The 17981-nt window shown below is 53.7% G+C and overlaps 1 protein-coding gene across 6 annotated transcripts in view; it reads left to right on the top strand.

Annotated features, from left to right (window-relative positions):
- Positions 1-17981, top strand: part of CPEB1 (cytoplasmic polyadenylation element binding protein 1) — a 52646-nt gene that overhangs the window by 24486 nt on the left and 10179 nt on the right. For 2 of the 6 annotated variants that reach the window (XM_006761975.2, XM_006761976.2), the window contains exons 2-4: positions 4334-4522; positions 15399-15622; positions 17576-17846. In XM_006761975.2, the coding sequence (XP_006762038.1) occupies positions 4369-4522; positions 15399-15622; positions 17576-17846 (649 nt within the window). In that variant the 5' untranslated portion in view covers positions 4334-4368. The other 4 variants (XM_006761972.2, XM_006761973.2, XM_015562791.1 and 1 more) reach the window with 4 other exon arrangements.

Raw genomic sequence — 17981 nt, forward strand, 5'->3', positions numbered from 1 at the left:
CCGGGTGGTGGGGGAGAAGAGTCTGTTTAGAAATAGTCTTAGAAATGCTATTTTATGGACTTGTTAAAACTTTAATAGTCGGAGCTGATTGTAAAGTCAGTCATTTGAACAAATCTAATGGGGACGCATGGCCCATGTGTCCTATCTCTGCTGTTCCCAGGGACTGGAATTTGGGGTGAGGTTGAGATTTTGTAAAAGAGCTCAAGTGTGTTTGCTGTACAAACTACAACAATGCGTGTGTTTAAAATATAAAAAGGTAAACAAAAACAAAACTAAAATATAAAAAGGTAAAAAAGCAGAGGACAGATTTTATTTTGTATGGTGGTGTTTGTGCAGTAACTAAAGGAAAATAAGTCTATTAGAGCCTGCTACTCGCACACAGTAGCTGCATTTTTCTGTCTTTTATCAACGTTGTCCATCAACACACAGAACTTCCACCCAGTTATAACCATGTATAAGGGGTAGCTCCCCACCTCTCCCAGATGTGCCTGCTCATCCTTGGCCTCCCTGCCCTGATCTCTGCTTCACAGAGGGCCTCTACCACATTATTTCCTGTCCAAGAGTTTACAGAGCTTCCTCGCTGCCTGCCCGGCATCAGACTCTTCCCGGCTCAGCTGGCCCAGACACACCTGGCTTACCGTCTCCTCTGATACCTCCTCAGAACTGGATCTCTCGTTCCCTACGACCAGCTCATGACACATCTCCTCAGCTCTCCCGGGTCCTCCTGACTTCTTGCAGTTACCACCTGCCTTTTACAATGGAGTCTGCCCTCATGGTTTCACAGGTGGGGCCTAAAGGCCCTGTTCTCTTGTCTAACTTCCCCTCTTCGTCAGATGCTTAAAAATGATGGTTGCAGGGGACCCTGAGCAAATGTGTGCCGAGTTTGCTAGCAGCAGGGGCCATCAGAGGACAGACAGGGTCTTATGAAGGTCAGGGTGGAGGCATCGCCACTCTGAGCCCTGGAGCCAGAGCCCCCAGCTCACCAAATTAAGGAACTTAAGTCACAGACTCCGTGCAGGTATTGATAAAAGAGCCTTACAGGAGACAGCATTCGTCCTGAGACATTGTTCAGGTAGATTGCCTTAGACCAGTGGTTCTCAACCTTCCTAATGCTGCGACCCTTTAATACAGTTCCTCATGTTGTGGTGACCCCCAACCATAAAATTGTTTTCGTTGCTACTTCATAACTGTAATTTTGCTACTGTAAACAATATGTAATTATATATGTGTTTCCTGATGGGCTTAGGCAGCCCCTGTGAAAGGGTCATTTGACCCCCAAAGGGGTCACAACTGGTTGAGAACCACTGCCTTAGACTGAGAATCACAACTCTGTCTTGTGCTGGTCATTGAGATAGCTTTGCGTGTCTAGTTGGTACACGGCAAAAGATGATAAAGAATATTCTCCAGGAAAAGGGCCACGTTCCTGCCCAGCATCAGATATGAGTTTAAGAGGCAAAGCCGGGCTTCTGCTCAGTAAAATCAGCCTTTTGCTTTCCGACCTTTGACCACACTGCCTGTTAGCCTGTGCTGACAGTTTACTCCTCACCCTTGGTCCCAGTGGAGCAGAACGGGTAAGTTTGGAAAGACAGGATCAGCAAGGCATTGGAAGGAGGTTTTTGAGTAAAATATTTCAGGCCACAAATGGCTGCAGAGCGATCAAGCCTGCTTTTCATCCAGGACCGTCGGTGTAATCTGTTGTCCTGCCATGAGTATTAATGTTTGCCCCTCTTCTCTCAAAAGTGTTTTGGTTCGGGTGGTAAATTATACGGTCACCCTACTGAAAGTAAGATACTGACACAAATGTTAGTGACAGCCACCGTACCGAGTGCTGCGTGCAGGCCTCACGGAATGCCTGAAGGTGGCTGCTGTGGCTGCTTTGCAGATAAGATGCTCAGAGAGGCTAAGTGACTTGACTGAGCTCACATAGCGCAGACCTGGGAGCAAAGCAAGGTCTGTCAGACTTAGAAAGCGAGTTCCTTTTCCCGCCTCTTGATTTTAGGACGTAGTGAAGGGGCATCCTTTGTGTGGAAGAAGCGGTGTGAGGGAGAAGGACGCGACAAAGCTGGCGTCTGCGGTGGGGTGCCGCAGTGAAGGCAGAGGGGTGTGAACCTAGACCCACAAGCTCCTGGGTGCGTGAGGCAGCCAGTTCCCAGCATCCTTCAGGCCTGCCCTGCGGCCTGGGGCTCCAGTTGGGTGGGAAGCTGGCGTGGGTTGTGTAGGTCAGTAATGCTCAGACGACGTGTGCACACATTCCACATGGGAATCTGTTGGAATGCGGATAAATTCCACTGATCTCAGGTGGGGCCTGAGGTTCTGTGTTTACAACAGGCTCCCGGTGACCCTGGAACTGCTGCTCCACCACCTAGACTTTGGGCAGCAAGAGAATAGTCGGTGATTAGACTCCCCACCTTGGGTCCGGGTCACCATATGCACAGATGCCCTGGTTTTAGGGGGAGCGGGGACCAGTGGCTTCTGGACATAAATACCTTCACATTGGGTGGAAGGGAGGGACTATACAGATAGCTGGGTTAGGGAGGAATGGGTACTTAAATGTGGATGTTTTTAAAGAAAGCATTATGTCTTGTAATTAACACTCACAGATGGTTTTAAAAAGTGTATCCTTAGCTTGGGGGTGGAGTGGCCGTGGAGAGCAGAGCAGGTTGGGTGGCGCAGCACCAGCCTGTGCAGTGCTGGACCAAGGCCTTGACAGGCATCGACACGGAGCCAGGCAGGGATAGGGATGGATGACACAGCAGCAGGGAGGAGTCCCTCACACAGACGGGCCATTCCCCTGCGGCTGAGGTTGGTGCCTGTGGACACACGCTGGCCAGCATTCCTGTGGCTGACAGCATTGTGCCTCTCTGCCCACCTCAGACCCTGTCACAGGCAGGCAGGCGGGCGGTCCCAGGTTGGCCTGTTTCCCATGTCTGGTTACTTCTGCCACGTGGGGGCACAGCAGGGTGGGTGCTCCCAGCCTGGGTTGGGGGTGTGCAGCCTGCCTGTCTCCCTCCTTTCTGAGGGTCACGTTGGAAAAAGACTGATGCAGAGAGGACGTTGGTGAGGACGAGGTGGCGGAGGTCCCAGAAGCTCTGAGCAGAGCCGGCCTCTGTTGCTGGAGCTGAGTGGTCACAGGAGTAGGGCCTTGGTCCTAGCGGCACCCTGATGAGAGGGGACGCAGGCAGCTGGCGGCCTCAGTGATGCTCACAGCTGGCAGACGGCTCTGAGGCTCCTGGCAGAGCGGGTGATGCAAGGTGCTGAAGCGGGCATTGTGGGTGTTAGACCACTTCTGAGCCTGTTTCTCGTGTTCTGGCATGTCAGACACTGGGGAGTGTTAGGTCTACCTAGGCCTATGGTTAGGGGATTGAGGGAGGCACTGGACCTGATAATACGTGCTCATGGCAGTCCCCACCCTTTTGGGGTGAGGGGACCCGGGACCGGATTATTCTAGTCAGGGCAGATCTTACTGGCCGTGGCATGTGGGCTGTGGGCCATACCTCCAGCAGCCCAGTGACTCCCCCTCCCACTGCCCACACTGTGATCGGCTGCTGTAGACACGCCAGGAGCACCAGGTGGTGGTGCTGGGTGCACGTGTGCAGTGTTTCCCTGAAGGTTCCCCTTCCTCAGTGGCAGCCCTGCTGTGTCAGGGTGCTGCCCGGGGCTACTTGCAGCACATAGACTTTTGCCAGCAAGATCTCGGAGCTTTGCGTTCGGCTGCAAAACCAGGGCTTGAGCAAGCAGCTGGAGGGAGTCCAGGACTAGAGTGTTTTTGGGTTTGGGGGTGGAGAGCAGAGGGAAGAAACGGGAGGGGCAGGAGGGCAGCGCTACACAAGCCAGCAGTCGCAGCTTCGGCAGTGAGGACTTCAGTCTTACCCGAGGGCCGCTGGCCACCATTGCTGGAGACCCTGACTTAACGGCACCGCACCACACCCGGCGGTTCCAAGTAGCTGTTGTGCTGCCTTTTCCCTGGGAGGCAAGTCTCCTCCCTGCCGTCCCCTCCTGCTCCTCCCCGCTCTGTGAGGGATGGTGCCGTTCTCTATTGCACGCTCAGCCGGCTGATGTCACTGGCAGCGGGAAGCATCAGCAGCCTGGTCACATGCTGGCCCAGCCTGTAATGCAGACGGGATAGGGGTGTGTGTGTGGGGAGGGGGCTGTATGGCCACTGCTTTTGCTCTAACGCCCCCAAAAGTGCAGAGGCAGCAGCTGCAGCATCCAGCCTGCGTGGATGTCTGGTCCTTAAGCTTGGGGAAACTATTATTATTGATATTTATTGCCGATAATCCTGGGGCAAACAGCCCTTAACTCTGGGGTTTTGCTGTCCTCCTGTCCGAAGCAGACTTCCCGGACTCTGAAGACGCAGTCACAAGCAGGATGCTTTTCCCCACCTCTGCGCAAGATTCTCCCCGGGGCCTCCCAGATGCTAATGACTTGTGCCTTGGCCTGCAGTCCCTCAGCCTCACAGGCTGGGACCGACCCTGGAGCACCCAGGACGCAGATTCCTCAGCCCAGAGCAGCACACACTCCGGTGAGTGCCAGGAATGAGCCGGCGGGGGAGGGGTGCCCGGGTGGCGAGCGGAGATGCCCGCAGCAACAGTTGTTCGTTCCCCTCTGCATCCCCCACCACACACGCACAGCATGGAGCTGTTTTGCAAGAGATGGAAATGCTGGCCGTGAGTGTGCAGGACAGATGGTTGCTCGTAAAGGCAGGCACAGCTCCTCACTCACCTGACAGACTCCCTGGAGTTGTTTGTCTGCACCTGAGTGGCCCTGAGAAAGGTTCCCAAGGCGTCAGCCTCATGCAGAGAAGACCCAGACAAACCCCCTGGTGCCCAGGCCTGTCGTAGAGATGATGAAGCAAAACATTTTTGGGCGGGGGAGGGGACTTCAGGGCTGATTACTGGAGGTCTGGCTTCTGTTTCTCGGTGCCTTTGAGGGCCAGGGAGCTCTCTGCAGGGTGGGTGGTCCCCTGAGACGGCAAGCTGGCAAGCGAGGCTGGGTGATCCCGGGATATTGGGGTTGGCTTTGCATAGGTTAAGAGCACTGATCCCGGAAGGGGGTCGGCAGGGTAAGCAGGGTGGAGTAACTGGGTGTGGAGGCTCTTTGTATGAAGGGGAACCAAGTGGATGAAGGAAGGGCCACGCCCCTTTAAGACCCTCTGTCACTTGCAGGGAGTCACTGGGGACAGAATGAAGGGGCTTCTTGGCCACCTTGGAACAGCTTCTGCTCAGACCTTCCCGTTGCCCATTTATTTCCCTCTGGTGATACAAGGGGGAGGGCTGGCCAGATGCAGGTCTTGGAGTATTCAGGAAGAAATGTGAACTTAAATGCTGTAGGTATACTTAAAATCTACGTATTTGGCTTTATGTGAATTGTGCCCCAATAACAAGAATACTGGCAGCAGCTACTTTACAAGGGGGGAGAGGGGCAGCCATTTGTGTTGGTGCCCAGGGAGTCACTGAGCTGCCAGCCTCCCACCTCCCTGCCCCGACACTGGCCGCCATGGCAGCCAGGTACTGTCTTGTCGATTCTCCGGCCTCCACCCTATTTGGTGCAGCTCTTTTCTTAGTATACTTTGCAGGGCTTGGTACTGTTGCATCTGCTGGCATTATAATGCTCACTTACTTCAGTAAAAGCCCACTGGGTTGGGGGCTGGGTTTTTTGTTTTTAATTTGGTGTGGGTGGGGAAGAGCTTTGCCTTAAGTGGCTACCTCTGGGTCAAGGTAGAATTTCTTGAAGTACTGGCCTTCAGCTGGCTCGGGCTTTCCAGAAAGGCTGGTGATGGCCCTCTTACCCTGGGCAAGGAAGTGGGGTGTCACTGGTTCTGTGCTTGCAGATCTTGGCTTGGAGGTCGGGGAAGCTGCTTGTGTGTGTGTGGTACTCTGAAGCCAACCTGGGTGGCCCACAAGCTGACCTTGTGCTCTGCTCCCCGGTATCTGAGCAAAAGATGGAAGCGCTCCCAGGAAGTGGCCACCTGTCTGTGGTGGTCAGAGTCTCACCAGGGCTCTGTCTTTCACTGAGTCAGGTTGGGGTGTGGCCCTTCCTTGGCTCCGGTTTCTCTCCACTACAAGGGTCCTCCTGAAATCTAATCACAGCACATAGACGTGCAGGAGGGCCATCGCGGGCCTGGGAGAGCTCGGCCTGAAAGTGACTGTGAAATTGGGCTGTAAAAAATAGCTTGGGTTATTACTCAGCAATATAAAAAAAGAGTGAAATCCTGCCATTTGCAACCACATGGATGGACTCAGAGAGAATTATGCTCAGTGAAATAAGTCAGACAGAGAAAGACAAATATACCGTATGATCCCTCTTATATGTATGTGGATCCTAAAACACAAAACAGAAACCGACTCAGAGATACAGAGAACACACTGAAGGTTGCAGGGGTGGGGGCTGGGACATGGGTGAAAAAGGTGAAGGGGAATAAGAGGTACAGACCTCCAGTTATAAAATGAATAAGTCACAGAGATGTAATGTGCAGCCCGGGGAAGAGAGGCAATATTATTGTAATAACTGCATGGAGACAGATGGCTACTAGACTTACCAAGGTATAGAAGGCATATGTCTTAAGGTATGTGAATGTCGAATCACTACATTATACACCTGAAGCTGACCTAATATGTGTGTCAACTATTCTTCAATAAAGAATAGCTTGGTCCAGCCTTCACTCCCAGCTTTCCCACCCCCAGCAGCCTGTGCTGCCGCTGCCTCTGAAGTGGGGATGGGTTTACTTCTTCCACCACACACACTTCAGTGATAAACATACATGATTTTGTGGATCAGGGAGGGACTGCAGTGTGGCCCTTGCATTCACAGGGATGGGGGAGGGGGTTCAGGGCTGCGGTCTGGCTATGGGCAGGGTTTGCATGCCCATGCCTTTCTCCCTGACGGTGGAGACACACCCGTCCCTGGTCCCCATGTTGTCCCTGCGTTGTGGAGCTGTGGGGATGGCCATGTCGTCTCTTCCGTGTTCCCGGCCTCCTGGGAAGCCCACAGGAGGGTGCCGCCTCCTGCCGTGGGATGCGGCCCTCCCACCGCCAGCTGCAGCGGCGCCCTTGCCAGCAGTGCAGGAACACGCAGCCCACTCCAGTGCCCACACGCCTCCGCCTGAAGACCAGCAGCTCCTCTCCTTCGGGGGCTCTGGACAGTCTGGAGTCATCCTCTCTGGTACCTGCTCTCTCTGCGTAGACTTCCTCCTCGGGCTCTGCGGGGTGGCGTGTGGCCCCAGGCAGCTGTAGCTTCACATGTGAGGGCAGCAGGGTTGGAGGTAGCAGAACTCGCGACTGGGAAATCTTGACTAAGTTTATTCAACCAACGTGGAGCACTTGCTGTGTGCCAGGCACTGTGTTGGGCACTGGAGGTAATGTCAGTGAATAAAACGGTTGCCCATAAAAATCCCCATGACTGCTAAAGCAAGACAGATGGGACAGTGTGCCACCTGCAGCTTGGTGGTTGCTGCAGTGGGGGTTTTGCATCGGGACACCTTTCAGTGGGTCTTAGCCTGAGACGGGACCTGGGCCTTTCTCTAGGGTGGGACCTTCTGCCACGTGGGTGTCACCCGCCTCGCAGGCCCGTGGGAAGACCCTGGGGTGGAGTCTGCTTTTGAGAGTCATGCCTTCAAGGCCACTGTTGTTTGGCACATGGCGCTTTGGACGGGTCCCTTCCTTCTAGACGGTGCTGCCCTGTGAAAGCCACACTCGGTGTCCTGGGATGGGGGACAGTGGCTAATGACCAGCCAGCATTACCGACTGCATCCTGCACTGAGTGCATCACCTGACTTTAGTCCTCAGGGCCCTGGGAATTGGGTACTGATACCGTTCCTGTCGGAAAGATGAGGACGTAGGCCCACAGACGTTGCCAAAGGCTAGAGGCGACAGCTGCCAGAATTCAGCCCAGGCTCTGTGGTTCCAAACCTCTTCTGCTCGGCTACACCTGTGTTCCCACGTGCAGAACCCTCACATGCTGGGCAGGACCACTTAGGTTAGGGTATCTCCGTGGACAGCGCGGGGGCTCCTGAGCCAGAGGCAAGGTGTGGCCTTGCTGAAGTCCCTGGAGGCCAGGGCAGGCGACAGGCAGGGCTCAGCTCATCCCCTGTGCTACCCGATGGCTCTCTTCCTGCCTTCCCCCGGTGACTCCCCCATGTGGCATAACTCGGCAGACAGTGGGGTGACTGAGCATCTACCTGGGAAACAAGGGCTCATAGTGATACCTGTGCAGCAGCCTGGGCAGACCAGGTGCCCAGGTAGCAATGCCAGGGGCCTGTCCCGGTTCTTTCCCTCTCTGTGGAGGTCCCTGGGGGACGGGCCTGTGCACGCTCTGGTCTCTGCCCGGCTGCTGACCAGGGTGCTCTGCTGTGCTGCTCCCCACGGGTGTGCAGGCTTGAAGGCCTGGGCTGGGAGGGGCGGCCTCTGCGTTTCGCTTGTGCTGCTGCTGTACTTCCAAACAGCCTCTCAGGCAGCGTCCAGAATGGGGCTGTGTGTGGCATGGACATCGGGTCCAAGGTCTCCTGCAGTCTGCCCGGGCCATTCAGCCCTCCACCGCTGTATTCCCAGCACGTAGCACGGTGCCCGGTCATGGCTCTGTGGTAAGTATTTACTGAGTGATGAGTAGCAGGCCTGACACTGCATTTTTGCACTACAAGGTCTCTCCCATCTTCTGCCTCCTATGTGTGTGTTGATCAGCTGGATGGACAGGTGGTCTGTGGGGAGGGGAGGGCTTCCTGGGAAGCCGTGTGACAGTGGGTCCCTCCTAGGCGAGGTGGGCGGCTGCAAGGACAGTCAATGAGACTACTCCAGGGATCGAGGTCAGGGAAGGCAATGTCAGAACCTGGGACCCAGAGCCAGTGGCGCGAGGTAGACTCAGAGCTTGCCCGGAGTTGGGTGGGTGAAGAGTTGAAAACTGGGGTCTGCACTGAGTGCTGCCCTCCACTTCCTACCTGTGCCTTCAGGGTGATGTTGGACAAACAGCCTAGAACCAAAGGTTGGGAGCAGGAGGGAGGGTTCCAGGTACGCGGCCTTCTATCTCAGGGCAGGAGTACTAGTTCCCGTTATGTAATGGCACCTGTGTGTCTGGGCCACGTCTCCCAAACTGAGCTCTCGCTCAGACAGTGTCTTCCACACAGGCCTCCGTCCGGTGCGAGGCTCTCGCTGCCACCCGGCTCGGGTGCCTTTGTCCTCTTGGGCAAGGCTTCAGAAAATTCCAGCAGTGACTCAGCGGTGAAACCCACAGGAGCTGGCATAGAAGGGTGAAAGTGGAGAAAGTTAACAATCGGTCTAAAAATATTACTGCTGATGTGGTCTCCTGTACCCTCTGAGGTAGCATTAATGAGCTGGGACCTTCTGCCAGGCCCTCGCCTCCCGTGACTCCCCGTCTGTGGCTGGCGCCGCTTCCTGCCAGCATGTGCGTGGGGATGGGTGCCTGCCCCAGGAAGAGCACGCTGTTCCCCTGAGTCACTTTCGGAAGATGTGGATCTGCTGTGCCCTTGGCCACCAGGGACAGGAGCCGCGGAGGGGGACGGAAGGACTTCTCTCCCACAGCCCCCACCCCCTTAAGCCATCTAGGTTCACACTTGGCATCTGGCCCTGATGCAGCTCTGTGCCCTGTGCTGGGGAGCAGAGTTCAAGGTGGTGACTGGCCTGCAGTGTAGATGTAGCTTAATGAGAGTCCCCGTCGACGGATGGTCCCTCCTTCACGCGGTTCCCAGCTGCGTTCTCCTCCCCTTGTCTCCCAATGTCTGGAAGTCGGTGCTGCTCACTCACAGCTGAGCTGGTCATTCCATGGCTGAGCTGGGATAAGGCGAGTCCCTCTCTTGAAATAAGGCCCCTCCTGGGACCCACAGTCTCTGCTGCTTCCCCTTCCTTTGACCTGTAGATCCTCAGAGACCCACCCGGCCAGGCCCTGTGTGGTGTTGGCCTATGGGTGACAGTGAGGCCACTCGGGGGCATTTGACCATGGGTGATGGTTTCCCGAAACTTGGCTTCTGTGGGTTGAAGGAAACGTCAAACTCCCTGAGAAACTCCGGGCACCTTGATACTAGGTCTTCTTGTCTTCCCCGTGTCTCCCGGTCACACTGCTACTGTGTCCTTGGCCCGTCCAGTTTAACATTTGCAGGAAACTGACCCACCGAGTGCTGACAGGAACCAGGGGTGCTAATTCTGGGGCACCCCAATCTTATATCTTTGCCAAGTGGCATTGCCCCTTTTTGGGCTATCAGCCCAAGCCCTTTCCCGTTTCCCTGTGTGGGGTAGAGTGTTCAGTGGGGCTCTCCCTGCTGCACTTGGCCGTAGACGGTGAGGATCCCAGCAGACTCTGGGGAGGATTAGGCCAGGGAGGTGACTCTGCAGCCCGGATCTATAAATAGTATCTAGTCCTCTTTGAAGTAAGTACTGTCACAAATTTGAGGTGGCAAGTAATTCTGTCTGTCTGGGTGATGGGCTGAGTTGCATCTAAGTCAGCATTGTGTCCGTAAACTGGGTCACCCGGATTGAAAGGGTGTGTCCCCGTTAAGGCACTGGACAGTCCCTCTCGGGACACCCAGCACACACCCTTCCCTGCGTTTGCCCCAGTGGTGGGTGGGGGCTGCTGTCGGTGTGCTTGGTCCAGAAGGCAGAACTTCATCCCATGTGCCTGCAGGTTTCTGTGCAAACGCATTTAAGAGGTTTTTTTAAGCCGAAATTGGTTTGGCTCAGTAGATAGAGCATCAGCCTGCAGACTGAAAGGTCCCAGGTTTGATTCCGGTCAAGGGCATGTACCTGGGTTGTGGGCACACCCCCGGTGGGAGATGTGCAGGAGGCAGCTGGTCGATGTCTCTCATCGATGTTTCTAACTCTCTATCTCTCTCCCTTCCTCTCTGTAAAAAATCAATAAAATATATTTTTTTAAAAAAGGTTTTTTTAAAAGGAGAGTATTTCTTCTTCTAGGTAGAGGGGATTCTAGTCCCTCTCACTCACGCTCTGGTTAGATCAGTTGCCTCTGAAAAGGTAAAGAGGGATGGGAATCGACTAGTTTTCCTTCCTGTCATTTAAAAAAACTTTGTTTGGAAATAATTTCAAATTTACAGAAGTGACGGATATGAAACAAAAGGAATGCGGGGGATGCTGGTGTTTCCCTCCCTCCAGCCTCCCAGGCTAACGTTTGCCTCTGCTGTACCCTCGCCCGTTCTCTCTATCTCTGTGTCTGTATGTGTAAGTTCTGAACCATTCAGAACATAACAAAACAGTTGTCACCTGCAGTCAATGTGAAATTGATACAATACCCTCATTAAACGGCTGTTTGTAACCCATTTTGTCTGGTGGCCCAGCAGTGCCCTTCACAGCGCTTTTTTCTGTACAGGTGTCTGCCCCTAGCTCCTTCGGTTTTTGCTCCCTTGGTTTGTTGATGTTTTCTTAAAAATCTTTATTGTTGAAAGTATTACAGATGTCTCTTTTGTGTGTGTGTGTGTGTGTATTTTTCCATTGCCCTCCTCCACCATGCACTGGCCCCTCCCCAGCCTTCACCACACTATTCTCTGTGTCCATGGGCTATGCGTATCCTCCTATATAATAAAAGCCTAATATGCAAATTGTCCCCTCTGGTGGTCATTCGACCGGGAGTTCGCTCGCTATGACATATGCTGACCACCAGGGGGTGGCATGGAACATGGTGGGAGTTGGTGACGCGGTGCTTGCAGCAGGCGGTAGTGGAGGGGCTGCCCGCCCCAATGGCCGCTGATAAGAGCAGGACCACGGTGGGATGGTGGAACAGGTGAGCAGGCAGTGCCAGGCCAAGGCAGGTGTGAGTGGGGGCCCAATGTCCCCACAAACGGTGAGTGGTGGCATTAGGGGGTGGGGCTGCCACCTGTCTCCCAGGTGCTGAGGGAGCGGGGTGGGGGCCTGGCCCTGATCGATCGCCCCACAGATGGGATAGTGAAGCAGGTGAGGGGGTTGGTGACGCGGTGCTTGCAGCAGGCGGTAGTGGAGGGGCTGCCCGCCCCAATGGCCGCTGATAAGAGCAGGACCACGGTGGGATGGTGGAACAGGTGAGCAGGCAGTGCCAGGCCAAGGCAGGTGTGAGTGGGGGCCCAATGTCCCCACAAACGGTGAGTGGTGGCATTAGGGGGTGGGGCTGCCACCTGTCTCCCAGGTGCTGAGGGAGCTGCTTTTGGATTCTTTCAAACACTTATTTCACTTAGCATGATACTCTCCAGATTGCTCCATGCTGTTGCCAATGGTGGGAGTTCCTCCTTTCGTACTGCCGCGTAGTATTCCATTGTGTAGATGTGCCACAGCTTTTTCATCCATTCATCTGCTGATGGGCACTTGGGCTATTGCCAAATCTGAGCTATTGTACATTGCACTATGATGAACATAGGGATGCATATATCCTTTCTGATTGGTGTTTCTGTTTTCTTGGGATATATTCCTAGAAGTGGGATCACTGAGTCAAATGGGAGTTTCATTTTTAATTTTTTGAGGAAACTCCATACTGTTCTCCACAGTGGCTGTACTGGTCTGCATTCCCACCAGCAGTGCAAAAGGGTTCCTTTTTCTCCACATCCTCCCAGCACTTGTCGTTTGTTGATTTGTTGATGACAGCCATTCTGACAGGTGTGAGATGGTACCTCATTGTTGTTTTGATTGGCATCTCGTACGATTAGTGACTTTCTTGCTCCCTTGGTTTTTGCTCCCTGTGAGCTTACTAACTTCTTTGCTTGCCTTGAATGTATTTTACAAAGTTCAGCTTGTTCTGGCCATCACTTTCTGAAATCATTATCACGGTTTATGCCACTCTTTCTTACATTCTTTACTTATTCCTGGGTGACTACGTCTCCCTCTCTTCTCTCCCAAACCCTGTTTCCAGAGATCACACTCCTGGGGAAATGTCCCACGCAGCCACATTGGTTTCTCTTCTCTCTCGGGCATTAGTGGGCATTGAGCTGTGAGAGCCGTATTTAAATAACCTGCAGTCTTGAGTCAAGGGGAAGAATTCAGTGCGAAAGGTTTTTGGGTGTGGCGAAGGGAACTGACGAGAACTTCGGAGTAGCACGCCGTGGGTTTTTCTAGATCAGTGCTTCTCAGCTTTAATGTGCACACAAACCTCCAGGGGATCCTGTTAAGATGCAGGTTCAGATCCAGGAGGTCGGAGTGGGGCCCGGGATGCATTAATAGGTTCCTGCAGCGGCCAGGCCCTGGAAAAGGCTTCAGACCCGGATGATGTAGGTCCCAGGGCACTGACCTCTGGTAGGTGAGATAGCTTGTCTGTAGTTGATGGTCGTAAAGGAATTTCAACAAAAGAGAGGTGTCAGGAACATGAAGACGAGATGTAAAGTTCTGGACATTTTTTTAAAAGTTGCTAGTGGAGGTGTGTTCCAAAAGTTACAGCCTGGAGTCGGGTTCTGGTGTCTGGCACGTTCTGGGTGAGCAGCAAACGGTAGGCGTGTGACTGAACCTGGTCCAGAGGGAGCAGGTGACTGACTGGTCATGGACTGTGAGCACTTCAGGCATAAAGTTCATTGGTGGCTAGCGGGGTCTGTCCTGCCTTTTTCTGTTTAGACAGGCTTATCAGATGGGAGGATGTGGTAGAGATCATTCCTAGCTTTCACACAGGAATCTGACAAGGCCTCAAGATTTCTTTGTGGACATTGCAAAAAAAAAAAAATTGCAGGTTAGTCGGAATTGTGCCTGGTAGCACAGATGTACCAACACCGTAGTGAACACAGATTGATGCATGAGGGAAGTGGTCTGCAGTGGCACCCCTGTGCTTTTGGATTCTTTCAAACACACTCTTTTATTTTTTAAAAATGTTTTTATTGATTTTTAGAGAGAGAGAAAGGGGAGGGATAGAGAGATAGAAACATCAGTGATAGAGAAACATTATCGATCGTTTGCCTCTTGCCTACCCCCTTCTGGGGATCGAGCCCCCAACCCAGGCATGTGCCCTGACTGGGAATTGAACCGGCAACCTCTTGGTTCATGGGTCAGTGCTCAACAGCTGAGCCACACTGGCTGGGCCAAACACACTCTTTTAAACCTGGGGTGAATGCAGAGCTGTGGCCCATACTGACCATGCCCAAGCCCTTTGGGCTGCTGCTGGGAGTTGTCCTGCAGCTGCTCTGTGCTGGGCTTCCCTTGAGGACTCTGGGCTCTGCATCGCTCTCTTGACATTTCACGCATAAACATTGCCTGTGTCCTGAACACTTTTCCTGACAGTGTCATGAAGGGGTTGGCATTCCTCCCAAGATGCATGACGAGGTGGAGACGTACAGAGCCTCCTAGAGCACACGGCCACATGGAGGAGGGCGGACCTAGGGCTGCACCCAGGTGTGCCTCAGCCAGAGTGGGCTTGACCAGACGTCATTCTGCGTCCATCCCAAACGACTGACATTCGGGGTGCAGCGCAGAGAGCCCGCATGTGCTAGCCGCTTGCTCAGGAGCTCTCGGAGAAGAGGCCTGCTCATGCTGTCCTAGGCCTCGGGGTGTGGCCCGAGTCCTCTACTCCAGCTGCGTGGTGTTGGGGTGGGGTTCTCGTGAGCAGGTCGCCAGGCAGTAGGGAGGAGCATGGTATGCGCTGAAGGGGTCTCCTGTGGCAACGTGGGCGTGTGCACCCAGACACTAATAGCAGGTGTGGCCCAGCCAGCGTGGCTCAGTGGTTGAGCATTGACCTATCAACCAGGTCACATTTCATTCCTGGTCAGGGCACATGCCCAGGCTGTGAGCTCTATCCCTGGTGTGGGGTGTGCAGGTAGCAGCCAATCATTGATTCTCTCTCATCATTGATGTTTTTATTTCTCTATCCCTCTCCCTACCTCTCTAACCTTCCTCTCTGAAATCAACAAAAATATATTTTAAAAAAATAGCAGCTATGACCCGGGTCCCCAGTGGTACAGAGTTCCCCGAACGCTGGCACTGACCCCTAAGCCTAGGTGTCAGATTGCTGGAGCTTTGTTGCTGTTAGTTTTTTTAAAATATATTTTTACTGATTTCAGTGAGGAAGGGAGAGGGAGACAGAAACATCAATGATGAGAGAGAATCATCAATTGGCTGCCTCCTGCAGGCCCCCTACTGGGGATCGAACCTGCAACCCGGGCATGTGTCCTGACCGGAATTGAACCGTGACCACCTAGTTTATAGGTCGACACTCAACCTTTGAGCCTTATCGGTCAGGCAAGAGCTGGAATTTTGTTGCTTCTATGACAGCAGGACCTCCAGGCTTCACAAGCTGTCCTGTAACTGCCTCTCACAGGCCCTGGGTGGCCAGTGTCGGCACTGGATGTGTGTCTGCTCGTCGCGTGCGAACTGTGGTTCCGTTGTGCTTTCAGTGGTTGTGCCTCAGCGTGTCCTGTTGCGTGGCTGTGGGAGAAGAATGGAGGGCTGTTGGCTGGGAAGAAAACTAAGAAGTTACAGGACTTCCTTTATTTTTCCTCCTAGTACTGAGCATGCTCCACAACCCACTGGGCAATGTCCTGGGGAAGCCCCCCTTGAGCTTCCTGCCGCTGGACCCTCTTGGATCTGACGTGGACAAGTTCTCAGCACCCTCAGTCAGAGGTTCCCGCCTGGACACGCGGCCCCTCCTGGACTCCCGCTCCAGCAGCCCCTCGGACTCAGACACCAGTGGCTTCAGCTCCGGATCAGATCATCTCTCAGACTTGATTGTATGTCGCTTATCGGGGAGCCGGGTGGGAGGGCCAGCATGCTTGACAGGGGTACGTGCCCACTAGGATGCTGGAAGGTGTGGAGGCCATCGTGGGCACATACAGAGCTTTTCGTCCTCGACAGAATAGAGGATGCCTTGTACACCCATTGGGCGATGCATTTCAGGACCTGAGCCCGGGACACTTCTTATGAGTTTCTCCAGGAGCCGTTGGGTCACAGTTACTTCACAGGCAAACATGGGAGTCCTAGCCGAGTTCCGTTTCCTGGCCTACACGGGGTGTTCTTTAGCCTAAACACAGTATCGTTTATGTGCCTTTATGTATGATATCTCAGAACTCTTTAGTGATGATTTTTAAAATTATGGGCATGCTCCGTTTTACTGCCCTACGAGGTGTTGCAATTGTTTATGAACGAAGGCAAGACCCTCCACCAGCCAAAGAGGTGATGACTCGCTTTCTTGCGGTGGTCTGGAGCCAGACCCGCAGCACCACCTGGGTGCGCCTTCATTGGTGGGGCCAGGGTTCTCACCTAGACCTGACTGCCCCTGACTCCTAAAGCCTTTCCTGACCCAGGTTGGCTCTCTGTCTGAGGCCACTGTGCACCTATGAAGTGCTGCCCAGTGTTAATGTGGCACCCAGGCTCCTCACCTGCAGCCGTGTGGCGGGGGCGCCCAGGCTGCGCGGAGCTGGCGGTGGGTTAGGTGAGGAGCACAATGCCAGGCAGCCTTAGCCGCCGCCTCATCCTGGCCTTTGTTCCGGTCCCTACACTGGCTGGTCGATGAATGGAAGGCTGGCTTCCTACCTCTTCCCTCCACACCCAGGCCTGGCCACCCTGGTTGTGGATACAGTTCCCATTCATAGCCCAGCCATGAGCACCCACCTGGTCTCCTGTCCGCTCCCCTAGAGCATGAGCTGGCGCCCCTGTTCCCCTGGCCCGGCTCAGGCTACTCCCAGAGGGGTCCCAACAGTGGGCTCTGCTACCCTGGGCCGTAGTTTCCTCCTGTAAATGGGGTGAGATGAGGTGCTTCTGGTTATGGCCTTCAGAGGGGGTCTCAGTCTTGGAAATTTACCTCATAAAGCTTTAATCTTTTGAGTTTTGTTGAAAGAATTTCCTCAGGCCTGGCCCGTGTGGCTCAGTGGTTGAGCGTCGAGCCATGAACCAGGTCACGATTCAATTCCTGGTCAGGGCACATGCCCGGGTTTCGGGCTCAATCCCCAGTAAGGGACGTGCAGGAGGTGGTCTGTCATTGATGATTCTTTCTCATCAATGGTTCTATCTGTCTTTCCCTCTCCCTTCCTCTATCCAAAAATGAATAAAAACACACAAAAAAAGAACGTCCCCAGATACCTCACCCCTCACAGAGGAGGGAATAGAGGCAGTATTTGAACTTTTAGGACATATTCTGTTGAGTGATTATTTTAGTTTGTTTTTATGATAATGTGATGTTATTTTACCCACTGAAACCAGTAGAATTTAAAGCTTTGGCACAAGCTTAGCATAAACCCCGTGTTCTTACGTATTTCTGATAGAACCTCCCCCCTCACCCCCGCAAGAGAAAGCATTTTGACTCTAGACCTAGGAATCTGACCAAAGAAAACACAAGATATGAAGCTACATCTTAAAGTACTTATTTAGAGACCGAGAGTATCTGAGTGCTCATCAGTGGGGCAATAGGTCAGGGAAATGTAGCTTGGTCCCTAAATAGAATATCGTAAATTAATTAAAAATGCTTACAAAGACTGTCTGGCAAAATGGAAAAAAAAATGTTGACTTGGGGACAAAAGAATTTGTTTAAATTCGGGTAGGACAACTAATCTTAAAGATGCTTAGGGAGGGAGTCTGGAAGAAAGCAGAGCCAGTGCTTAATGGTGTTTTTCATAATGTCTGCAGTGCAGTTGTTGCTCTTTCCACCAGCCCGCCCTCTGAAAACCTTCTCCCTTTTCCTCCTTCAGTCCAGCCTGCGCATCTCCCCCCCTCTGCCCTTCCTGTCCCTGACAGGGGGTGGCCCCCGAGATTCCTTAAAGATGGGGGTTGGGTCCCGGATGGACCAAGAGCAAGCTGCTCTTGCCGCTGCTGCTGCCGCCGCCGCCGTCACTCCTTCCCCAACCAGTGCATCGAAGAGATGGCCAGGAGCGTCCGTGTGGCCCTCCTGGGACCTCCTGGAAGCCCCCAAAGACCCCTTCAGCATCGAGAGGGAGGCCAGGCTGCACCGGCAGGCTGCAGGTGAGTGCGGGTGCACAGGCCGGGCCGACGGGACCTGACAGAAGAGGCCCGGATCTGCAGCGCGGTCTGTCCTCTGGAGTGAGTGCTGATGGGACAGTCGGGCTTTTCTGGGCTGGCAGGCAGGAAGGCGTAGTG

The sequence above is a fragment of the Myotis davidii genome, unplaced genomic scaffold, assembly GCF_000327345.1.
Source record: "Myotis davidii unplaced genomic scaffold, ASM32734v1 scaffold898, whole genome shotgun sequence".
Classification (NCBI taxonomy): Eukaryota; Metazoa; Chordata; class Mammalia; order Chiroptera; family Vespertilionidae; genus Myotis; species Myotis davidii.